The sequence below is a fragment of the Staurois parvus genome, unplaced genomic scaffold (genome assembly GCF_062004578.1).
Source record: "Staurois parvus isolate SC_StPar_1 unplaced genomic scaffold, SC_StPar_1.0 ptg000246l, whole genome shotgun sequence".
NCBI lineage: Eukaryota > Metazoa > Chordata > Amphibia > Anura > Ranidae > Staurois > Staurois parvus.
Window position 1 is genome coordinate 615,639 of NW_028318042.1, and position 26,302 is coordinate 641,940.

General features: G+C 45.2%; 1 protein-coding gene across 1 annotated transcript in view; it reads right to left on the bottom strand.

The window, feature by feature from the left end:
• The window catches only part of RETREG2 (reticulophagy regulator family member 2), a 35,945-nt gene extending 30,422 nt beyond the window's left edge, over positions 1 to 5,523 (bottom strand). Inside the window, exon 1 of the mRNA XM_089680598.1 lies at positions 2,788 to 5,523. Within this exon, the coding sequence (XP_089536724.1) occupies positions 2,788 to 3,062 (275 nt within the window). The 5' untranslated portion in view covers positions 3,063 to 5,523. The remainder of the gene's footprint in view (positions 1 to 2,787) is intronic.
• Positions 5,524 to 26,302: the final 20,779 nt, after the last annotated feature.

Below are 26,302 nucleotides of genomic sequence, written 5' to 3' on the forward strand. Positions count from 1 at the left end.
ACTGGAATTATTTTTTTTTTATATGTAATGGCAGCAATCAGCAACGTATAGATAGCGGGACTGCGGCGGGCATTCTGACACTAGGTGGGAACTGTCACTGACATCCCCAGTGACACCAATACAGTGATCAGTGCTAATAAAAAGCACTGACACTCTACTGACACTGGGCAGGAGGGAGTTAAAATCTGGGGCAATCAAATGGTTAACTGTGTGCTGTTTCACTGTGTTCTGTGTGTGTTTTACAGTGTAAGCATGCTATGCAGAGCCATACAAAGCAGCGTACTAGAGCTGACAGGGGAGAGATCTGCATTGTTTACATACGGACCTCTCCCCCCCATCAGTGATACTTGGTGATCGCCGGGTGCCAGCAGGGAATCTCCGGCCGGGACCCGGTGATCAACAGCTGAAGTTGCTAATGGCGGCGTGGGAACATGTTACATGTTCCACCCTAAAAATGGGTGGAACATGTAACATGTTCCCAAAGGTGAACTCATCCTTTAAAGCAAGCAGTAGGCTGGCACTTGGGAGAAGTTTTATAAATATCAAAACGCCTTGATTGGGTGGATGTCAGTCAGGAGGGGTGGCTATTCCTAGGAAGACTATTTGCATGCAGACCACCCTAGGTAACACCCACATGTGATGCTGAATCTCCATGATTGAAAGAACTGAAATCCAATGAATGCAAGGGAGGGGCCACAGACAATCAGGCTGAGGAGGAAACAGTTGGATGATTCAGGATGTCCCCCAGCCAGGAAATGATCTAACGTGATGTAAGACTAGGCTCTCATCTGTGCGGGTGGTGCCACTGAGGATCTGCACAGAAATCCGTGCAGCCGCACCACCCACACAAAGGAATGCGGACTGGTGCCATTAGTTCTAATGGCACGCCGTCCTCACTGGAAAACACAACTGTACTGGGAACCGAGGTTCCAGTGCGGGCTGCCTTTTCAGAAGCAGTGCAGGAACTTCTTCCCTGCGTGTCCCGAGGCACAGAAGTCCATTCAAATAAATGGGTTCAAGTGCCCACGCAAAACATGTACTCTTTTAATTTTGATTTAAAGGAAAAGTTCAAAAAATAATAAATGCACATCTTTTTGCAGATGAAAGAAATGTGCATTTGGTAAATGTTTTAATTGGAGCCTGCAAAGCATTGGACCAGCGGTCTGCTGATCACAGGTGCAATGCAGGACTCCTGTAGACTGTCAGTGTAAGCTGTCTGCTCATACCTTGTACAGGCAAGCAGTTACACAATGACAATAAAAATGTATGTATGAATGTAAGTTAAGGACCTTAGATTGTACGCCCCTTGAGGGTTAGGGACTGATGTGAATGTACAATATATATGTAAAGCGCTGCGTAAATGGACGGCGCTATATAAGTACCTGAAATAAATAAAAACAATGAACTACCACAGCACTCAACAGTGCCCTGGTAGTTTGAGAGCTGCAAAGGCTGTTGGTACTTGTAGTTCTCCCATCCGTGGACCTCGATGTATGATGTGGCCGGGTTGGTGGAGCCCTGCAAGGCTGCGTTTTATTTTTTAAATTGTGACAGAGAGTTCGCAGAGAAGATCCTGGCTCGCTGTCACTAGAGGCGGCGGGTCAAGGAGAGGCTGCAAAAATGGGAACATGTTACATGTACATGCACTTTGGTGATGTCTGGGGCCGCACTTGAGGCTCTCTATAAAAAAGAAAGTTGACCACCACTGCTATAGAGTGCCACTTGTGTGACACCTCCGAGTCTGCTGACATCACATTCAATATGGCGGCACTCAGCTGCAGTCTCAGGGCTTTTGGACATCTACACAAGAGAAGGATTTTACAGGTAAATAACACGTATAAAATACATTAAATACACATGAAATCCTTTGGGTAGATTTTTGTTGCCTTGGTGACATGGTCTCTTTAAAAATCCCTGTACTAAATACATCTGTTTTGGGTAGAATGACCAAGTAAAGCCTAACTCCACGTTTAATGCCCTTTAAATAGTTTACAAAATATATAAAAACTTGCGCCAAAGGAATGTGAAAAATTGAATGCTGCTGTTCAAAAATTGATTAAACATCAAAATATACTTATAGAAGTGATACAGATCAAATAATACAAATAATCCAAATGTGAAAAAATTATAAGTCCAACAAAAAAGCCCCAAATTAAAGTCCAATGTCCCAAAAATTTGTGAAAAAATATATTTTATAGAACTGTAACTCAAACCTCATAAATTTTCCAGCATGCTCACATCTATAAAAAAAGTTTTTTTGATCCACACTCACCAAATACTGTGAAGTTTGAGTTACAGTTCTATAAAATATATTTTTTTTCACACATTTTTGGAACATTGGACTTTAATTTGGGACCTTTTTTTTTGGACTTTAATATATTATTTTTTCACATTTGTATTCTTTGCGGTGTATCACCTTTAAATAGTTTGTTTGGGCCAAGCTGACCAAACAAACTATTTACTGTACGAACAGATGCACTAGCTGGATGCGCTTTGAACTGTATGTAGCTCAGCTATACAGTATACAGAGCTGTGTTCTGGCAGTTGAACAGGAACTTCCTATCTCACTCTTGAATCAGAGTCAGGCTAAGCGCTGCTCAGCCATTCATGGAAAGATTTGTATTTTAAGAATAAATACATGACTTCTGCTGATTGGCTGAGGTGGAGAGGCGTATGTTTCAGTAAATAAAGTTCCAATAATACCATACATGTGGATATGTTTGCAGATTTTTATAATATTAAAGACCGTGCACCACTTGATGTTCTCTATGGTTTCTGGAATCTTACCAAAACACTCCATGGAGAGCAGCAGCTGTTATCAGGCTAGGCAGGGGTCGCTCCCAGACCAGAAGTCTCTGCCCTGCAATAAGTAACGGCCCCCATTCATTCAGTCTATGATGCAGTTCGGCCTCTAGGAAGCTCATGTCCTCCTCTGAGGCTCCAGGGAGTCGTCCAATCCTCTCTTCACTCTGCAATGGATCTCCCGAAGGCCCCGATACAACGTCCTCCTTAGGCATCCTTCTTGTTGAAGAAGCTGAGGACTCTCCATTGCCGCCACTCATGATTTCAACTGTGATTCAAATTTAGTTTAGTAGTTCCTCCAACTCCACAGCCAAGGCAAGCAGTTGGCACTCAGATACGGCAAGATTCCTCCTGAGTTTCTACGCAACATTCCCTGGATCCACCAAATGCCAACAGATCCAGCAGAAGCGCAAAAATACAAATGAAGTTTCCAGACGTTCGGTTTGTACTATTCCCTCAGACGGCTGGCATCTCTACAGCTCTGGTCGTTCGATTATTCACTGGGTTTCTCTCCCTTTAAACCCAACTTGTATTCCCGATGCAGAACGTACTTTCATTTACCAACCTCAAATATATTTCCTTTCCTAACCTAATCCTTCCCTTACTTTACATGCAACAGTTTTAATAAAAACGAGTAACGATCAATTACTCCTTAATCCACCTATAATTACCGCCCGGCCTATGCCCTGAGCAAGCTACAACATGACCTCTTTTCTTTTGGCTGTAATAGTTATATAAGCAAAACCTACCCAGCCCACGATGATACTGGATCCCTTCCTAAAATGTATTTTCCTGACACTGCATCCCTGAAATCCTCAATAGTGGCCTACTGAATGAAGACTGACCTCTTTCTAGATCAGAATTCTCCAAACCTAGCCTATCCTGGTAGTAGATCCTCTTCAATCATCAGATCCCTCAATGTACGTCTATTCTGTGACGAGATCCCACCTTACTATACTAGTATAAGTGATATGGAATATACTAGTATGACCCTTATACTAGATCATCCTATACCTTGCAGGTGATCCCTCCCCTAACGCCAACCTTTCCTGATATTACAATCCCCTTTACTAAGTCTTCCCAGATAACAGATATTCCCCAAATGTAGCTTAGATTCCCCGACACCGGTCTTCGCCAGTGATTAGCCAAGTGTCTCCTTATAGCAAATCCTCCAATGTCAGTCTATTCTGCAACTGTTCCCCCTAAACCAACCAATCCCAATAATCGATTCTCCTAAATTAATCTATTGATACAGATAAGCTCTGTAACACCGGACTTTGCTGATATTAGATCCTCTTATTTATACCCAGACCTTAAATATTCCCTGACCCCTGTCTAAATATTAGATCTTCCCTGACCCCGGTCTAAATATTAGATCTTCCCTGATCCCAGTCTATCCATATATTAGATCTTCCCTAACCCCAGTCTATCAAGATATTAAATGTTACCTGACCCCGGTCTGTCTAGAGTAGATCTTCCCTGATCCCGGTCTGTCTAGATTAGATCTTCCCTAACCCCAATCTATCAAGATATTAAATGTCTGTCTAGATTAGATCTTCCCTGATCCTGGTCTAAATATTAGATCTTCCCTGACCCCGGTCTAAATATTAGATCTTCCCTAACCCCAGTCTATCAAGATATTAAATGTTACCTGACCCCGGTCTGTCTAGATTAGATCTTCCCTGATCCTGGTCTATCCAGACATTATTCAGTCTCAATCTATCCAGATAATGGATCTTCCCCGATCCTGCTCTATCCAGATATTAGATGTTCCCGAACCCTGGTCTAGCCAGATATTAAATATCATCTAGCCCTGGTCTATCCGGACAATAGATCTCCCCTGACCTTGATCTACCCAGATATTAACTCTATCCCTTCCCCTGGTCTATCCCCATAATGGACCATTCCTGACCCTAATCTGTCCTGATGTTAGATCTCCCCTTACCCTAGTCTATCCGGTATAGCATATTACATAGCCCCAGTATATCCAGATATTAGATCTTCCCTGATCCCAGTCTAGCCAGATATTAGATTTTTCCTGAACCCGTTCTTTATAGATATTATATATTACCTAGTCCCAGATAATAGATCCCTCTGACCCCGGTGTATCCAGATAATAGATCCCTCTGACCCCGGTCTATGTAGATAATAGATCCCTCTGACCCCGGTCTATGTAGATAATAGATCCCTCTGACCCCGGTGTATCCAGATAATAGATCCCTCTGACCCCGGTCTATGTAGATAATAGATCCCTCTGACCCCGGTCTATGTAGATAATAGATCCCTCTGACCCCGGTCTATGTAGATAATAGATCCCTCTGACCCCGGTCTATGTAGATAATAGATCCCTCTGACCCCGGTCTATGTAGATAATAGATCCCTCTGACCCCGGTCTATCCAGATAATAGATCCCTCTGACCCCGGTCTATGTAGATAATAGATCCCTCTGACCCCGGTCTATGTAGATAATAGATCCCTCTGACCCCGGTCTATGTAGATAATAGATCCCTCTGACCCCGGTCTATGTAGATAATAGATCCCTCTGACCCGGTCTATGTAGATAATAGATCCCTCTGACCCCGGTCTATGTAGATAATAGATCTCCCCTGTGCTCACAGTAGATCCCCCTAACCCCAGTCGATCCTGGAAGGAAATCCTACTAAGAACTCTATGACCCCAATCTGATTATTGATGGCAGGTTTCAGAGTTGCCCCTCCCCCCCAGATGTGATAACACCCCCCCAGTCTCTGCAGTCCCACCCAGGGTGTCCCCTCTCAGTGTCCAGCACCTCCGGCCCCCGCGGACATCTCTCCGGGTCTCCCAGCTGGGATGTTGTTGTTATGAAGATGCGTCAGCTGAGCGGAAGTGACGTGTGTGCCCGGAACAGCTTCCTTCCGCTGTGTCTGACGGGAAAGCCAGCTCTGGGATGTGTGCCCGGGAATACAGTCTCTGAGAGCGGCCGGTGTCCGTCAGCCCTCCCAGGTAGGGAGCAGAATACCATGACCGGTGTCCTTACCAAATATACAGCCGGGAATTAGAGGCCCGCTGCCCATAGTCAACATGGCTGCCCAGTCCCTGCTCTGGTCATGTGACAATTACGTCCACACAGGAAAGACGTGCTATGGCAGCGGTGGCCATGTTTGTTACTGGCACCTTGGTACTATGGGCAGTAGTGTTTCCAGCTGCAGGCTGGGTGTGTGTGGGAGTGGACACTAGGAGGGGGTGGGGTGACAGTAACTCTTGTGCTGGGATATGAGGAGAGACATGATTATTATTCCAGTATGAGAGTCATTATATATAGTTACATAGATAGTCTGGCTGAAAAAACAAGTCCATCTAGTTCAACCATTAAAAAAAAAAAGATGTAAACATCAGTAGTGTGTAATCAGCTGCCACCACTGGCTACAGATTGCTGATATTTACATGTCAGCCCTGAGCAGCAGCGGCCAATAGGGTCACAAAAAAAGTTACATGCTTGCAGCATACGTAAAAACAATACTGTAAGGCTACGTTCACACTAGCGTTGTGTGCAGGCGGCAGAGAGGCGTTTTGGAAGTGTTTTTACCGCTTCCCAAACGCCTCTGCCAATTCTGCACATTACAGCACATGGTGCTGTTCTAATGGGAGCGTTTGCGTCGCGTTGCGGCAAAACGGATGCCTCTGGTCGAGTCAGGAGGCGTTGAAGCCTCCTATTCTCGTCTATGGTGCATTATAGGCGTTTGTGGGGCGTTATTAACGCTCGGCAAACGCCTAGCAACCGCCGGTAAACCGTGCATGCGGCGTTTGCGGAGCGCTTGCCAAGCGTTAAAAACGCTCGGCAAACGCCGGACCAACGCTTGCCAAATGCTATAGGGGCGTTTGGCAAGCGTTGGTAAAACAGCCTAGTGTGAACGAGCCCTGACGGACTGCCTGATGTCCCAGCTGGGTGTCTCTGCCAAACTACAGCTTCCTCCACTCTGGAACCAAAATATAGCAAATGTACCCCAAACATCAGACAGAACCAATGTTGGAGTAAAACAATGACTAACATTTTTAACCACTTGCTGTCCGGCCGCTGTATATAAATGGCCGGATGGTGGCAGTGCAGGGGCGGGTTGTTGTTCATAAACGGCACCCGCCATATTGGACTGTGCGCGCTTCCTGGGAGCGCGCAGCACCGCAATTTGGTGCCCGCTGTGTCCTCCGGAACATCTATCGTCGCACCAGACCTCTGCGAGGTCCCGATCATGTGATCACTAATTGGCCAATCAGTGAGCACATGAATAGTAGTAAGCAAGATGTCACTTCTGACATCATTGCTTACTACGTGTGAAATCTGTGAATGATCACAGATGCCACATGGTACAGGGCTATTCACAACAGCCTTGTACCATGTGACAAGCTGTGACCAATCACAGCTCACACAGTAGTTCTCAATGGCTGCAAGAATGTTTTTTTTTTTTTGTGCTTAGCTGTGATTTGGTCACGGCTAATCACATGACACAGCTGGGCTGTGATTGGCCCAGCTTGTGCATGTGATCGCTGTGACCATTCACAGCTAGACACACTTGTACACAATGGATGGCATGAAAGGAAGCCATCCATTGTATACAACTGTCATGTGACCTGCTGTGATTGGTCACAAGTCACATGGTACTGGCAACGGGGCCGGTACACAGATCTGTCATCGGCCGTGTCCGAGGTACACGGCCGGTGACAGATCGCTCCGCAGCGCGGCATGCGCAACGCGTGTTTCTGAGAGGATGCCATATGGCGTCCACTGTCATGTGACCTGCTGTGATTGGTCACAAGTCACATGGTACTGGCAACGGGGCCGTAACACAGATCTGTCATCGGCCGTGTCCGAGGTACACGGCCGGTGAGAGATCACTCCGCAGTGCGGCCCTGTGGGCATGCGCAACGCACGTTTCTGAAAGGATGCCATATGGCGTCCACTCGGAGGGATGAGCTGTTTGCCTGGCCGCCATCTGGCTATAGGCCGGGCGGCAACTGGTTAAGTGACTTTGAACGTGGCATGGTTGTTGGTACCAGACAAGCTGGTCTGAGTATTTCAAAAACTGCTGATCTACTGGGATTTTCATGCACAACCATCTCTAGGGCTTACAGAGAATGGTCCAAGAAAGAGAAAATATTCAGTGTGCAGCAGTTGTGTGGAAAAAAATGCCTTGTTGATGTCAGAGGTCACAGGAGAACGGGCAGACTGGTTCCAGATGATTGAAAGGCAACAGTAACTCATGTCAATATGGACCAAAATCTCTAAGGAATGTTTCCAACATGTTTTAGGGTCCAGACTCTATACTTTTTTGTATAATGAAAATGCAAAAATATTTATTAATAGGTATACAAAGACTAAGAAAGTATATACAGTGACATGGATCAAAAATAAAATCTACATCAAGAAGGAAAAACAAAAAATATATAACAAAGATCTTTCCTGAACAAACGAATCATCCATGAAACGCGTAGACTAACTAGAACATAACCAGCAACATATATTTTGTGCTTTTATGATAATTATTGTGATGTTTTATTCAAGACATTTGTAATAAATACTGTTTTTAATGTGATTTTTTTTCTGCATCGATGTGAATGAGCCCCAAGCTGATGAAGACATAATTGGCTCACTCATGAATGCCCCTTTTCTTTATTTAGTTATAAATATATGATAGGATGATGACCTGACGCTGGGTGATTATTGACATATTGGTTGTTAGCATCCTCCGCATTTTTTACTTGATGTTGTAAAAACAATACACTCCCGTGCATGAGCCCTAACATGTTCCTGTGACTCCAGTACTTGTATGGAGCCTCTGCACTCCACTCTGACTCTCTATATTATTATTATTATTATACAGTATTTATAAAGCGCCAATAGTTCGCTCAGCGCTGTACATTACAAAGGGGGACAGAACATGTGACAGAACAATAACAATACAATGCAAAACATGAGGGGATCGAGGGTCCTGCTCTTTGGAGCTTACAATCTAGGAGGGAGGGGATGGTGGCACAGGAGGAGATAGGGGGGGATGGAGTGGTAGGAAGAGTGGAGGAGGTTGGCAGGTTAGCAGGGGGTGGGGGGTGGGGTAGGCTTCCCTGAAGAGGTGGGTTTTCAGGGTGCGCCTAAAGGAGAGGAGAGTAGGTGATAATCTGATGGGTTGGGGCAGGGAGTTCCAGAGGATGGGTGACACCCTGGAGAAGTCCTGGAGTTGGGCATTGGAGGAGGAGACCAGGGAACTAGAGAGAAGGAGGTCTTGTGAGGAGCGGAGTGTGCGTGTTGGGTGGTACTTGGATATTAGGTCAGTGATGTAGTTCGGGGCAGTATGGTGGACAGCTTTGTACGTCAGTGTTAGGATTTTGAATTTGATCCTTTGCGCAATCGGAAGCCAGTGGAGGGATTGGCAGAGGGGGGTGGCGGAGATGGAGCGGTTGGAAAGGTGAATGAGTCTGGCAGCCGTATTCAGGATCGATTGAAGCGGGGATAGCCAGCGGCGAGGCAGGCCAGTGAGGAGGGAGTTGCAGTAGTCGAGTCGTGATATGATGAGGGAGTGGATGAGCTGTTTAGTGGTTTCTGAGGTTAGGAACGTGAGGATTTTGGCGATGTTGCGGAGGTGGAGTCTGCATGAGTTAGTTAAAGATTGGACTTGGGGCTGGAAGGATAGGTTGGAGTCCTGAATTACACCAAGTACTCTGGCCTGCGGGGCGGGTTTGATGGTGGCGTTGTTCGATGTGATGGAGAAGTCAGTGGGGGGTGGGGTCCGGGCTGGGGGGAAGACAAGAAACTTGGTTTTGGAGAGGTTCAGTTTAGGGAAGTGGAGCGACATCCAGTCTGATATGTCGCTCAGTAGGTGTGTGATTCGGGCGGAGACTGAGGGGGTGAGGTGGGGGGTTGAGAGATAGATTTGTGTGTCGTCGGCATAGAGGTGGTAGTTGAAGCCGTGAGAGTGTATGAGTTGGCCAAGGGGGGAGGTGTAGATGTAGAAGAGAAGGGGCCCAAGGACAGAGCCTTGAGGGGCCCAAACAGAGAGGGGGAGTGAGGGGGAGGTGGTAGCATTATAGTTAACGCTGAAAGAGCGTTGTGACAGGTAGGATGAGAGCCAGGAGAGAGCAGACTCTCTGAGGCCGAGGGAGTGTAGTTTTTTGAGGAGGAGGGGGTGTCTCTATACATTATTGTTATTATTATACAGGATTTATATAGCACCAACAGTTTGCTCAGCACTTTACAATATAAAGGGAGACAATATAGCAACAATACAGTTCAATACAAGAGGGTTAGGAGGGCCCTGGTCCTAGGAGCTTACAGTCTAAGAGGGAGGGGCTGGTGGTACAAAAGGTAATAACTGTGTGGGGAAGAACTGATAGAGAAATAGAAGACTCAGATATTAGCTGAAGGCAGGATATGATTCCCAGAAAAGGTACATTTTCAGAGATCGCCTAAAAGTGGGCAGAGTAGAGGATAGTGGGATAGATTGGGGTAGAGAGTTCCAGAGGATGGGGAGGCTCTGGAGAAGTCCCGGAGATGAGCAAGGGAAGAGGAGACAAGAGAACTAAAGAGCAGGAGGTTGTGGGAGGAGCTGAGAGAACAGTTTGGGTGATATTTGGAGGAAAATTGGGGCGGCACAGTGGCTTAGTGGTTAGCACTTCCGCCTGGCAGTACTAGGGTCATTGGTTCGAATCCCAGCCACAGCACCACCTGCCTGGAGTTTGTATGTTCTTCCTGTGTCTGTGTGGGTTTCCTCTAGGTACTCTGGTTTCCTCCCACACTCCAAAGACATGTTGGTAGGTTAATTGGATCCTGTCTAAATTGTCCCTAGTATGTGTATGTATGAATGTGAGTTAGGGACCTTAGATTGTACACCCCTTGAGGGTTAGGGACCTTAGATTGTACACCCCTTGAGGGTTAGGGACTGATGTGAATGTATAATATATATGTAAAGTGCTGCGTAAATTGACGGCGCTATATAAGTACCTGAAATAAATAAATAAGATAGTATGAGCTCAGTTTTGGAATTCATCACCCTGATTACAGAGACACTTCTATGGAAGCTCTAATTAAACATGAAGATGCAGTGACAGGAATTCTGACCTTTTCACAGTCATTCCCATTCCAGCCCGTTCCTCTGTAATGATCAGCGTCCCTCATTCTATAGGACAGGAACTATTTATCCGCATTAATGAACAGAGACATAAAAAGGCAGCCAATGCACATTAATATTTATTCACTGGTTTGGATTATTTTCTAATTGCTACAAACAAAAAATATAACACGTAGAGGTGGGAGAATTGATTTTGGGTTGTTTGTTGGTGGCGGGTCATGGGAATGGTAAGAAATACACAATTAAAATGAAAAAAAAAAAAACTACTTTTTTTTTAACCTAGAATGGACCATTTTTTTTATAATTTAACAAAATCAGGAGATATCCATCAACATTTACCACCAAATGAAGGCCCGATTTGTGTTACCAAAGGTATAATTCAGCTGGATACACACCAGGGTTTTTTTTTTAAATTGGTTTGCAAATGCTTCAGCAAGCGCACAGTCATTGCATATAGTCTTCTTAAAGAGGGGCTCCAGTCTCCCCCTAAAAAATTAAAAGTCAGCAGCTACAAATACTGTAGCTGCTGACTTTTAATATAAGGACACTTACTTGTCCAGCGATCCAGCGGTGTCCTCACCCAAGCCGATTCTTCAATCAGCTTTGGGTGCAGGGGTCGGCATCCTAAGTAAGGGACACAGGTGGTAAAGCCTCCTGGATTCACAGCCAGTTTCCTACTGCGCATGTGCAAGCCACCCTGTGCTGGTGATTGGTCCCGCAGTCTTTTAGGACCTATGTGTGTCCCAGAAGGCTGCGGGGGGAAGAAGGAGGGGCCAAAAGATCTCCGCTGCGATTTTATTCAGAAGTAGGAGTGGGTATCTGTCAGAACCAGGTACGTACTCCCTCCTCCCCCCCAAAAAGTGCCAATAGTGGCAGTGGAGGGAAGGAAGATCCAAAAAAGCGGAACTTCCCCTTTTGGGTGAAGTTCTGCTTTAATATGTTTAATATTTCCTATGATCATCAGCTCCATCTAGTGGCCATAATAGGGCATTTTCCTGATTGCATTATTTCAGGACAATACCACATTAAGGCCAATAGATGGAGCTGACAATCATAGGAAATACATATACTATATTGCCAAAAGTATTGGGCCAGCCCTCCAAATCGCTGGATTCAGGTGTTCCAATCACCTCCATAGCCACAGGTGTATAAAATCAAGCCCCTAAGCATGCAGACTGCTTCTACAAACATTTGTGAAAGAATGGGTCGCTCTCAGGAGCTCAGTGACGCCAAGCGTGGTCCCGTGATAGGTGGCCACCTGTGCAATGAGTTCATCTGTGACATTTCCTGGCTACTAAATATTCCACGCTCAACTGTTAGTGGGATTATGACAAAGTGGAAGCAACTGGGAACAACAGCAACTCAGCCACCAAGTGGTAGGCCACGTAAAATGACAGAGTGGGGTCAGCGCATGCTGAAGCGCACAGTGCGCAGAAGTCACCAACTGTCTGCAGAGTCAATAGCTAAAGACTTCCAAACTTGGTGTGGCCTTCAGATTAGCACAACAACAGTGTGTAGAGAGCTTCATGGAATGGGTTTCCATGGCCGAGCAGCTGCATCCAAGCCTTACATCACCAAGTGCAATGCAAAGCGTTGGATGCCGTGGTGTAAAGCATGCCGCCACTGGACTGTAGAGCAGTGGAGACATGTTCTCTGGAGTGACCAATCACGCTTCTCTGTCTGCCAATCGGATGGACGTGTCTGGGTTTGGCGGTTGCCAGGAGAACGGTACTTGCCTGACTGCATTGTGCCAAGTTTGGTGGAGGGGGGATTATGGTGTGGGGTTGATTTCAGGGGTTTGGCTTGGCCCCCTAGTTCCAATGCAGGGAATTCTTAAGGCGGCAGCATACCAAGACATTTTGGACAATTTCATGCTCCCAACTTTGTAGGAAGAGTTTGAGGATGGCCCCTTCTTGTTCCAACATGGCTGCCCACCATTGCACAAAGCAAGGTCCATAAATACATGGAGGAGGCAGTTTGGGGTGGAGGAACTTGACTGGCCTGCACAGAGTCCTGACCTCAACCCCATAGAACACCTTTGGGATAAATTAGAGTGGAGACTGGAAGCCAGGCCTCCTCCCCCGACATCAGTGCCTGACCTGACAAATGTGCTTCTGGAAGAATGGTCCAACCTTCCCATAGACACCCTCCTAAACCTTGTGGACGGCCTTCCCAGAAGAGTTGAAGCTGTTATAGCTGCAAAGGGCGGGGCCAACTCAATACTGCATTGGATTTTTGGATTATTTGTCAACAGTATCCATACAGGTGCACTTTCATTAAAAAAAAAAAAATTAAGAAAAATCATGAAAAGGAGCCTCTACTAAAGAAGGCCATTCATTATAGTCACTCTGACACACAATACTTCAACTAAACTGTATCTGTTCGAACTTCATCCAATTGCCATCATAGCCGCGTTCCAGCAGAGGGAGCCCTATACCGGCATTCACAGATTCAGCCGTACAGAGACAAGCGCTGTCCATGGTAACTATTAAACATTTGTAAAGCTGTACGTTCTGTATGAAGGAAAACCAGGAAAATACAGGGATTGCAACAGCAAAATATTTACAAATGCTAGTTGGCTGGCTGTCATGCTGATTATATGGCTCCACTGACCTGGAACAGGCATGCAGCTAGTACAAGCAGAAAAGTCAGAACCAGGGGTGGACTGACAACTCATGGGGCCCCCGGGCAATTGGGGATCATGGGGCCCCTGTATCCTTGCCCAAACTAAAAAAAGCCTATGAAAAAGGTACCAGGGGTATCTCATGGGGCCCCCTAATGACCCCGGGCCCTCGGGCAGTGCCCGAGTTTCCAAATGGTCAGTCCGCCCCTGGTCAGAACTGCCATTCTGTATTCCAGTTTTGGGGCGTTGGCTACAAAAGGACTGAACACTTTGGCTAAGCATGGCAGCCAGGTAGCTAGCATTTTCTAGCTGCACACTGGTCATACTGCCTGACTCTGGGTACGCGGATGGCGCCTGCACCTACCAGGACTTATGGAAGCCTGCTGGAGTCTGCTCTATGTGCCTGCTCCCGTTCAGAACTGCATCCGCCATTCTCAGCACTGCACATATAGGCAGAATGCGAGCCAAAGCCATGCCTCTTCTCCTCCTCCACAGTGGTGATTGACAGCGGCCGCCAAATTACTGGCCACACACCAGTAGATTTTTGAACGAATTTTGTATAAACATTCATCTGAAAAATCATAGAATCATTCTCAGAACCATAGGTGTGCACCCCAAAGCTCAAACTCAGATGCACGAGTGCAGATGTATATCACAGCCCTCAATCTCAGCTGCACAGAATGGCTAAACAGGAATAGCTCTGTACAGATCTTCCCATTCATGCACAAACTGAAGCATAGTAAAAAAAACAGTTTACTATGCTTCGGTTATGAATAAACACAGTGAGTGATCGGTACTGATCACTCACTGTGTTCATTCAGAAAAGGAAGGGGCCAGTAAATTACATGTTTCTTAGCACTCTATCCTGAAACAACCCTCTGCAGCAGCTGGGGGGAGAGGAGAGGAGGGGAAGCAGGCAGCACTGTGGGGAAGGGGAGACTGGAGGAGCACACAGAGGGACCCGGACAGCAACAGGAAGGGGAACATGGACAGGAATGGGGCTGGAATTTATTGGAACCAATCCCCTTTCTCTCCTGCAGTAGCCAAATCATTCCCCCTGATGAAGCCACGTGACATAATGCTTAGGGGAGGGGCTTTGACGTCACGACGCTCGATGCTTCAATACTGACATCAGCTGGCAATTTTAGGATTTTCACCACTGCCAAAAATTCAGGAGGATACATTTTGTGCACAAAGCGGTTTATATACAGAGTATACAGTATGTGAATACATTACTTTTATTAATAAAACGGTTTTAAAAGGATAAAACACTATGATTTGATTATACCTCTATATTAACCATCCATACTTTGGCCCATTTAAAGGGACACAAGCGCAATATGACCTCACTTAACGGTTTGGGCATATACTTGAGGTGAGAGCACCACCGGTGGGGGGAGCACACTAATACAAGTTATTTTCACACAAAAAAATCAGTTAAGAAGCACTGGATATTTATTTTATTCTAAGTGAACTACACACCTTTGAAGAAGTATATATATTTGGACCTTTTTGACATGTATATGGACATTGCTTTTGGTTATTGGTATTGGTTGATTTATTTATTCTATTTTATATACTATTTTGGCATTTATTAGTAATAGAAGCACTTGGATGTACTTATCACTTGAATTTAGTAATTTTAAGTGAAGCACAGCACAATTTTGACATTTAGTATTGCTTTTCTGAGACTGTTCAGTTATGTTCTTCCTTTTAAAGAGTACATCTGCTGCATACAGACCAGACTGCAAAAAGGCCAGACCAGCAGAGACACCTGGGGCAGGGCAGCACAGACTGCAGTGATTGCATCTGCACTAATGCTGCCGGGAGCCCAGCGCATCTTCTCTCCCATTACTTCCCAACACTGAATCTCAGCAGGCATTCTGTGGAGAGACTGAGGAAGCCCTCCTTCTACAGCAAGGGGTCACCGCAGCATCCCAGGAACTGGTGAGAGGGCTATTCACTCATTGCTGATTCTGCTAGCAGGGACTGAGCCACTGAGAGCAGGACACAAAGTGTACCCAATCCATACTGCATCCATACTGCACCTATTCCAAACCTAGACTCCACCTATACCAACCCTATACCGCATTATACCAAACCTTTTCCCGCATTTGAACCACATCTACTATACACCTGTGCCTAGCCTATATTTTAACTATACTGCATGCAGGTTAACTGGGTTTGTCGTTAAGTGCACCAACGCTCTTAAAGGGCCCCAGCAATAGCTGGCAGAAGATCATCTCAAAGGACTGCCCCTCAAATAATAATTATTCTTCAAGCCCCCTTTGTTCCCCTGCCCCCTCCACTACTGTCCTCCTTTTCTTTTGGACAGTGCATACTCAGTCATTCTAGGACTAGCATTGCCGCCATAAATGTACTCTGGCAGTATAGTTCCAGCACTCAGCATATTAAACTTTACTACTGCTGCGCTTGAGGTGGCCTTGCTACTGTTTATGCAGATCTGGAGAGCAAAGGGGTTTATTTACTAAAACTGAAGAGTGCACAATCTGCTGCAGCTGTGCATTGAAACCAATCAGTTTACAGGTTTTTTTTGTCAGAACTTACAGTATAGCGGAGTTCCACTCACACTGTAAAAAAATAAAAGTCAGCAGCTACAAAAACAGCCAATCACCTCCCCGCAGCCTGTTTCCCTGGCTGTCCTGTGTTCCAGGCGCCGGCATCTTCAGTGTGGGCACCCAGCTGTTACAGCTTGCGGCTTCACAGCTGGGTGCTCACTGCGCATGCGCGAGTAGCTCTGCACTTCCTGAATGGCCCCATAGTCTTCTGGGACCTGTCACGTGTCCTAGAAGTCTATGGGTAAGGGAAGGTAGGAGGACAACATCCGCTTCCGATCGCTTAGGCGATCACAGCGGAAGTGGGAACGGGTACCTGTCAAATTCGGGTGCCAATCCATAATGGGGAGCGGGGGACCAGTCTTTAAAGCGGAACTTCCCCTTTTGGGTGGAACTTTGCTGTAATTGAACAAGCTGCAATTAGAAGCTGATTGGCTACCACTTACAGCTGCCCCAGATTTTGCACTCTCCAGTTTTAGTAAATCAACCCCTAAATGTCATCTTATGCCCAGTCCTTACTGTTTATCACTTTTCATGCTAAATCGTTTTATTACCATTGTAAATCCATTTTATGCTTGCCAAGTTACCAACCATATTGGGTGACAATATATTAAGTTTGCCTTTACTACCTGGTTTGGTGCTGGTTTTCATTGATACAGCACTCCTATTGAATACTAAATATTACTTTTAGTGATTTCCTGTGATATTGTATGTTGGTACCCTCAACCTGGTGTGTCAGAGGGGCTAAGGTTCTTGAGAAGGTCGAGGCAAGGAACAGGAGCTCCTATGGAGATAACGCTACAATCCACAAGGAATAAGGTGTCTATGGCGATCTCCAGCCTGAGCAAAGCTGTTTTATGGATAGTCTACATCCTGTTTAAGAGGACCCCATGATTTTCCATGGAGGCCAATCCTACTCTCTTCCTCCGACACCCAAACTGAACCCTCTAACTGTCCCTGCGTCTCTATTTACAGTTGCAAGAAAAAGTATGTGAACCCCTTGGGATTACATGGAGTTTTGCATGAATTGGACATAAAATGTGCTCTGAACGTCATCTAAGTCACAACAATAGAAGAACACAGTCTGCTGAACATAATACTACACAAACATTAGATGTTGCCATGGTTTAATTGCACATAACATGTAAACATTTACAGTGCAGGGAGGAAAAAGTATGTGAACCTTTGGACTTAATAACTGGTTGACCCTCCTTTGGCAGCAATAACCTCAACCAAACGTTTCCTGTAGTGGCAGATCAGACCTGCACAACGATCTGGAGTAATTTTGGACCACTCCTCTTCACAAAACTGTTTCAGTGTAGCAATATTCTTGGGATGTCTGGTGTGAATCGCTCTCTTAAGGTCATGCCACAGCATTTCAATAGGGTTGAGGTCAGGACTCTGACTGGGCCACTCCAGAAGGCGTATTCTGTGCTGTTGCAGCCATTGTTTTGTTCATTTTATGCCCAATTCATGCAAAACTCCACGTAATCCCAAGGGGTTCGCATACATTTTCTTGCAACTGTATACCTGCCATCTATGGAGAAAGAAGGTGACATCCTTTGGCCAAACAGACAATTACACTATTAGCCACCTAACACCTTCCTACACTCCCAACACCTGCCCTGCAACCGCCTCCAATGCAGGTAATTGTAGTGAGGTGTGGCAGCACTTACAGGGTTAAATAAAGCAGTGAGGATGAGCTCCCCATTGCCTATCAAATGCCTCTGAAAAGCAATTCACTACCAATTTTCAGAGCGGTGGCAAAGGCTGCCATACATGTGAACAAACCCCCAAAGAAGGCACATATGTGTTTCCCTGTTACCCAGCCGTATCACTGCTTGCATTTACCAGACACACAAACAAATAAGAGTTTATTCCCTCTCAGCCTCTTTAATGCAGAGGAACCCTTGAAATAACTTTTCAGGTAATTTTATTTTGTTATTTCAGTTTCACTTTAAGGCCCGTTTAGATGTTTGTGTTGCAGTAATCCATAAATGTGTTCCACTTTAATAGTGCCTGTATGCAGAACCAATCCATAATGCATTAGGGTCACAAATTGTGGGACACGTCCAATGTTCGGGTGTTTCGGTGTATGGGCAGCTCATTCATTTCAATGGGTGGCCTTAATGCTTCAACATAACATGCGTTAACGCACTACAAAAATGTAAATGATCCTTTAATGAGCAGCAGGGTAATACTTCAGCAGCGTGCACTATATCCGCGGTATTTCCCATTCTGTACCGTGCAGAGAACCGTTAGATTTAGGGTCATCAATAAAACAGAATGAAGCTGGAAAGAGTTCAGTGACCGGAAACAACATTAATAAGGAGAATGGATGGCTTTAATCATATGAAGAGCCTGGCTAGATTGGTTCTGTTAATGTTTGTACAGAGCTTCCTATACACTGGGAATGTATACAAATGTATTAAAGCCAGCATGCTGCTTGGATGAGGAATACTAAAAACACTGTTATCCTGGGCTTTAAAATTAAAGGGTCAGTTTACCTTTCTATTAAAATTTAATATGCAATAAAGATTCCCCGATATATTATAAATCATTGTTCAATGGAGAAAAAAAATCAGTTTAGAGGTTTACTTTTTGAAGTTTGGGTCACTTTTCAGAGAATATGTGACAGGCAGTGAGGAGGCATTGTATTGTCTCCTTACCGCCTGCTTTAACTCCTTGAAACATTCACTAACGCACCACAACTGCATGCATTGCGTAGCTCCTGGCAAAAGCAACAGGGGGCATAATTCCTGCTGTGGCCACGAAGCAAAGCATTGCGCCATAGCCAAGGTCAAGGCTGCTGTTGGAAATCATGGGGCACCATACAGCCAACCTGACAGGGCCCCCTTCCCCAACCCAAAAAACACAGTTTACTATGCTTCAGTTATGAATGAACACAGTGAGCGATGGTTACCGATCACACATTGTGTTCATTCAGGAAAGGAAGGGGTTGTTAATTGGATCCTTCCTCCATTCTCCATCCTGAAGGATCCTATTGCAGCTTTCAGTGTGCTGAATATTTACAAAAATGTGAGGGGTGTACTCACTTCTGTGAGATACTGTATATATGTAGCGCTGGGAAATTGACCACACTATATACAGTATCTCAAATAAGTGAGTACACCCCTCACATTTTTGTAAATATTTGATTCTATCTTTTCATGTGACAACACTGAAGAAATGACACTTTGCTACAATGTGACGTAGTCAGTGTACAGCTTGTATAACGTGTAAATTTGCTGTCCCCTCAAAATAACTCAACACACAGCCATTAATGTCTAAACCGCTGGCAACAAAAGTGACTCCACCCCTAAGTGACAAGGTCCAAATTGGGCCCAAAGTGTCAATATTTTGGTGGCCACCATTATTTTCCAGCACTGCCTTAACCCTCTTGGCATGGAGTTCACCAGAGCTTCACAGGTTGCCATGAGAGTCCTCTTCCACTCCTCCATGATGACATCACGGAGCTGGTGGATGTTAGAGACCTTGTGCTCCTCTACCTTCCGTTTGAGGATGCCCCACAGATGCTCAATAGGATTCAGGTCTGGAGACATGCTTGGCCAGTCCATCACCTTTACTCTCAGCTTCTTTAGCAAGGCAGTGGTGGTCTTGGAGGTGTGTTTGGGGTCGTTATCATGTTGGAATATTGCCCTGTGGCCCAGTCTCCGAAGGGATGGGATCATGCTCTGCTTCAGTATGTCACAGTACATGTTGGCATTCATGGTTCCCTCAATGATCTGTAGCTGCCCAGTGCCGGCAGCACTCATGCAGCCCCAGACCATGACACTCCCACCACCATGCTTGACTGTAGGCAAGACACACTTGTCTTTGTAGTCCTCACCTGGTTGCCGCCACACACGCCTGACACCATCTGAACCAAATCAGTTTATCTTGGTGTCATCAGACCACAGGACATGGTTCCAGTAATCCATGTCCTTAGTATGCTTGTCTTTAGCAAACTGTTTGCTTTCTTGTGCATCATCTTTAGAAGAGACTTCCTTCTGGCACGACAGCCATGCAGACCAATTTGATGCAGTGTGCAGCGTATGGTCTACCTCTGGATATGACGCTGAGCACGTGCACTCAACTACTTTAGTGGACCATGGTGAGGCCTGTTCTGAGTGTAACCTGCCCTGTTAAACCGCTGTATGGTCTTGGCCACCGTCCTGCAGCTCAGTTTCAAGGTCTTGACAATCTTCTTATAGCATAGGCCATCTTTATGTAGAGCAACGATTCTATTTTTCAGATCCTCAGAGTTCTTTGCCATGAGGTGCCATGTTGAACTTCCAGTGACCAGTATGAGAGTGAGAGCGATAACACCAAATGTAAACCACCTGCTCCCCATTCACACCTGAGACCTTGTAACACTAACGAGTCACATGACACCAGGGAGGGAAAATGGCTCATTGGGCCCAATTAGGACATTTTCACTTAGGGGTGGACTCACTTTTGTTGACAGCAGTTTAGAAATTAATGGCTGTGTGTTGAGTTATTTTGAGGGGACAGCAAATTTCCATGTTATACAAGCTGTACACTGACTACGTCACATTGTAGCAAAGTGTCATTTCTTCAGTGTTGTCACATGAAAAGAGAGAATCAAATATTTACAAAAATGTGAGGGGTGTGCTCACTTCTGGGAGATACTGTAAGTAAGTAAGTGTAATGTAAGTAATAAATAAATAGAGAGCCCCCTACATCAGAGTCCCCCCTCACATGAGAGACGCCTTACATCAGAGTACCTCTTACATCAGAGTCCCCCCTTACGTGAGAGACCTCTTACATCTCCCTTTATATCAGTGGTCCCATCAAAGCCCCCTTACATCAGAGCCTCCCCTTTCATCAAAGTCCCCACCAGAGCCCCCTTACATCATATTTACCCCTTACATCAGAGCCCCCCTTACATGAGAATCTCTATCAGAGTTCCCCTTTATATCAAAAGCCCAGTTAAAATCTTGCAGCAGGGTGCATTTGGCACTAGTTTTTCAGAAGTAGTACCAAATACTGTAAATGCCCAGAAGGGTCACCCCTACACATTGCTTAGTATGAATGTGCTTAAAATGAAAGAATACAGTATATCCTACGCAGAGTCCATTTTAACCAGATTTCTTTGACATGTGTATCTTAAATAAACTTTGAAATAGCGATCTATTCTCTTTAAAAAGCTTTTCCTGCGGCGCTGATTAAGGCTTTGCCTATATCAGAGAATGACCTTGTGTGGATGTCACAATTTCCCATCCAAGTTTTTGAAGTAAGTTTTCTTGATGAAAAACCTAAAACCCTTCAGCGTCTCTTTAATGGATCTGAGGAGCTAGCGGCGGCAGAACCACGGCCATTGGTTTGATAAGTAGCCGCGTACTGTAAGTTTGGCAGAGGGTCCCGTTTTTTTTTTCTGGAGGATAATTTTTTATTGCTTGTCTGTTGTAGCCAGATTGGAAGGCAAAGATTTGTTGCTGTATCTTGTCTGCAGTGATAAAATATTCATCACTATTTCAAGAATTTGCTGATCCCGTGGAGAGTTCTGGTGCCAGGAAAATATGGAAAGAATTGTGTCACATTCTGTAGGGAGATCTCTGAATAAGTCATCGGACAGTTGCTGAGAGTTCCTGGGAAACCTACAAAAGAAACAAGGGATTAGTAGAAGTTACTAATACATAGGGACGTGTTTATAAAGATATTTCGGATTTAATCTCAGATGCCCTTTTGTTTTGGCACCTTTCCCATTGGTGGGTGTTGAGGGTAACTGCCAGCTGGTGTTTACATTAAAAGCCTCATTTGCACGTTGCAAATGCTAGCATATCTGAATGAGAAATCTAGACTTAAAGGCTAAGTTCACCTCTTTTTTTCTGGCTTCCCTACGTAACAATACAACATTAATGTACCTCTGTTGCAGAAAAGACACATCTTTCTGCTTATTTTAGAGCAGGCCTTACCTCAGCCTCCAGAGTCTCCTATAAAAAAAACTCCTCCATTACGTCCTTCAACCTGTCCTGTTATTGGAATGTGAAAACTGTTAATGAGACCAGGAAGTACTTCAGCAACTGATCTCAATAACACACACACCCTGCACCTGCCCCCCACCTCTAGGAGATTGCTCTCGCCAATTTCTGTACTCACATACAATGCTGTGAAAAAGTATATGCCCCCTTCCTGATTTAATTTTTTTTGCTTATTTGCTTAATTGATTCAGATCATCAAACAAATGTTAATATTACACAAAGACAACCCTATCCAAACCTGCCTGGTCCTATGTGAAAAAAAAATTGCCCCCTAAACCTAATAACTGGTTGTGCCACCCTTGGCAGCAACAACTGCAATCAAGTGTTTGCGATAACTGGCGAGTCTTTCACATCACTGTGGAGGAAGTTTGGCCCACTCTTCTTTGCAGAATTGTTTTAATTCAGCCACATTGGAGGGTTTTCATGCATGAATGGCTTGTTTAAGGTCATGCCACAGCATCTCAATTGGATTTATCTCCTTTGACTAGGCTGCTCCAAAACCTTAATCTTGGTTTTTTTTGAGCCATTCAGAGGCAGACTTGCTGGTGTGTTTCGGATCATTGTCCTGCTGCATAACCTAAGTGCACTTGAGCTTGAGGTCACAAACTGATGGCTAAACATCCTCCTTCATAATTTTCTGGTAGAGTGCAGAATTCATGGTTCTATCAATTATGGCAAGTCGTCCAGGACCTGAAGCTGTAAAGCAGCCCCAGACCATCAAACTACCACCACCATGTTTGACTGTTGGTATGATGTATTTTAAGTAAATGCTGTGTTAGCTTTATTCCAGATGTAACTGGGACGCACACCTTCCAAAGAGTTCAACTTTTGTCTCATTAGCCCACAAAAGATTTGGGGATAATTAAGATATTTTTTGGCAAATGTGAGACAAGCCTTTGTGTTCTTTTGGTCATCAGTTGCTTTCGCTCTCCCATGGATGCTATTTTTACCCAGTCTCTTTCTTATTGTTGAATCATGAACACTGACCTTAACTGAGGCAAGTGAGGCCTGCAGTTTTTTGGATGTTGTTCAAGGTTCTTTTATGACCTCCTGGATGAGTTGTTGTTGTGCTCTTTGAGTAATTTTGGTAGGCTGGCCACTCCTGGAAAGGTTCACCACTGTCCCAAGTTTTCTGCATTTGTGAATAATGGCTCTCACCATGGTTTGCTGGGGTCCCAAAGCCTTAGAAATGGCTTTGTAAACCTTTCCAGACTGATATGTTTCAATTAATAAAAATTTGAACTGAGAAGTGAAGATTAAAAGCTGCCATGGACTAGGTAAGTGGGGGATCAGCACATTGGGATGGCTTGGACAGGAAAGACATTAGAAAGAGGCTATTAATTATGAAAAGTGAAATTCTGCCTGAAAAGGTGAACTTAAACTTTACAACCTTATAGAAAGTAGAATGCCTATAGCAGGCATGTCCAAAGTCCGGCCCGCGGGCCATTTACGGCCCGGGGGTCGGTTTAATATGGCCCTCCAACAGCCCTCCCTGCTCTGTGTAATGTGGCCCTCCCACGGCCCTCCCTTCTATGGCAGACAGTCTTCTGCTTGAGAGCAGAGGGCAGTGCGCATGCCTGACTGCGGCGCGTTCTCCCTGGTCTGTGTAAATGCGGCTGTCGCACGGCCCTCCCTTCTGTGGCAGACAGTCTTCTGCTTGAGAGCAGTGCGCATGCGTGACTGCGCCGCGCTGGGAGCAACAGAGGGCGGTGACGTCAGGGCCGGGCTTCCAGCGTGAAGTGTGTTTCTCTTCCCCTCCTGGCTGCCGAGCAGAGACTTCAGCTCCAGCTACCTTTTTCACCCTTCACATTAGTGCAGGTAAGTTTTTTTAAAATTTATTTTCAATACATTGTGAAAAGTCAGCTGTCAGTTGATCTTAATGTTATGAAATGAAAAGTATGTCGTTTGCAATTAACTTGGCATAAAATAATTTATTTGCATTTAATTGTAATGGTTCAAAGAATGTTCGGAAAAATGTTCGGCCCTCCACCATGTTCACTTCATCCAATCTGGCCCTCTTTGAAAAAAGTTTGGACACCCCTGGCCTATAGTGTCAAGCAAGCAAGATCAGGCCATGATGGGTCTTCCATTGGATCCAATGGTAAATCATCGTCAAAAGATTCTTACACTAGGATGTCTCCAATAAGCCCATGGAGATGCTGTCCTGTCTCAACCCTGAGGCTGATTAATCACTTTCCCTTCCATCCAGTCTATAAAATATGACACTGACAATAGGTGTTAGCTGAAGGTATGATTTGTAGTTAGTGGAACTAAGTGTTATTAATCCCAAAACCACAAATAGATATTGCAGTTTACCAATCATTAGATGTGGTGGCTGCATTCGTTTTCTGTTTTTAGGCTTTTTCCCTCTGTTTTACCTGGTGATCTGACCGGTAACATGCCACTCTGGATGAAAGAGCACAGGAGGCACAGCACACAGCAGCATTGTCAGTATGGGGGAAGGGGAGTGTTAGATGGACTAGCAGATTTAGATACACTAACAAATTGAACCAAACTCTGGCTCACACTTTATAAGCAGTTTTTTGCTTTAGGAATAAAGGTTTTGCATGAATATATAAAAGCTGACCATTGTAAGCACCCCTGCCAGTGTTAAATGGTTTGTCTCATCCATGTAACTGATACGTCCTGTTACAGAGCATGTTCTTTTGAAAATCAACAGACTTGTTGGTTGGATCACAGATGAAAATAGAAGAAAGAAAGCCTTTTAAAGAAGATGAACGCAGCCACCACAACTAAGAACTGGTAATCTGCAATACAATAAATGTTTGCTAAAATGTTGCACAAATGTACCGCAATTGTGTATTGCACATATTTGCCAGGTCCAGGGGCGGACTAACAACTCATGGGGCCCCCGGGCAATAAGGGATCATGGGGCCCCTGTGTCCTTGCCCAAACTCAAAAAAGCTTATGAAAAAGGTACCAGGGGCATCTCATGGGGCCCCCTACTGACCCCGGGCCCAGTTTCCAAATGGTCAGTCTGCCCCTGGCCAGGTCTTTTGCGGAGCTTCCTCATTCACTTGAAAGGGTCGCGTTCAGTGGGCTTGTTGCCTGCCATGTATGAAACATCAATTTTTGCTGTGGAAGCGAAGCATCATGCCTGTGGCATGTGAGCAACCCTGTCCAATGCCATTGGAGCTTAAAAGAGGAACTTTACCCAAAATGAGAAGTTTTGCTTTTGTTGCTCTTCCCCATCATATTTGGAATGTTTTTTTTTTTGGAGGGGGGAGCGGGTATCCAGTTTTGACAGATATCTGCTCCCCACTGCCTAGGCGGTTGGAGCAGAAATCCCTGTCCTTTCCCCCCACAACCTATTGGGACACCTCACGACATGCCACCATCGAGGGCCCAGAGTCCGGTGAAGAGCCAGCCTGGGTGAGTGCAGAGCTGGATCCATGAACAGGTAAGTGTCCTTTTATTAAATATCTGCAGCCACAGCAGGGGAGGACTGACAAATCATGGGGCCCCCGGGCAATAGGGGATCATGGGACCCCTGTGTCCTTGCCCAAACTCAAAAAAGCCTATGAAAAAGGTACCAGGGGCATCTCATGGGGCCTCCTACTGACTCCGGGCCTTCGGCAGTGCCCGAGTTTCCAAATGATCAGTCCGCCCCTGAGCCACAGTATTTGTAGCTGCTGACTTTCAATTTTCTGCAAACTAGCTAAAGCTCTTCTTTAACCAGTTCCCAACTGGCCTATTGTAATATGAGAGCTGAGTGGGACTTTCGTTGTTCCGGGTGGACATCATATGACATCATCCCTGAACGTGCTTTGCATGCGGCTGCGCTACAGGCACAATCTGTCACCTGCTGAGTTGACCGGACACAGCCCATGACAGCTCACTGTACCAGCCCACTGCCGTTACCATATGATTACATGACAATTGTAAACAATGAATGGCTTCCTTTCATGCCATTCATTGTGTATAATTGTGTCGCTAGCTGTGATTGGTCACAGTGGACACATGGTACAGAAAGGGCCAATCACAGCCCATCTGTACCATGTAATTACCTGTGGCCAATCACAGCTTATCACCACAATACTTTCTGAATTAATCGATTTAATTCACTAAAATGCTTGCTTATAACAATAAAATTCACTGCTATAAGCAATCATAATGTGTAAAGGAGAAAAATCCTGATCATTTCCCCAGAGTAGTACAGTGTTGCTTTGTTAACATTTTATT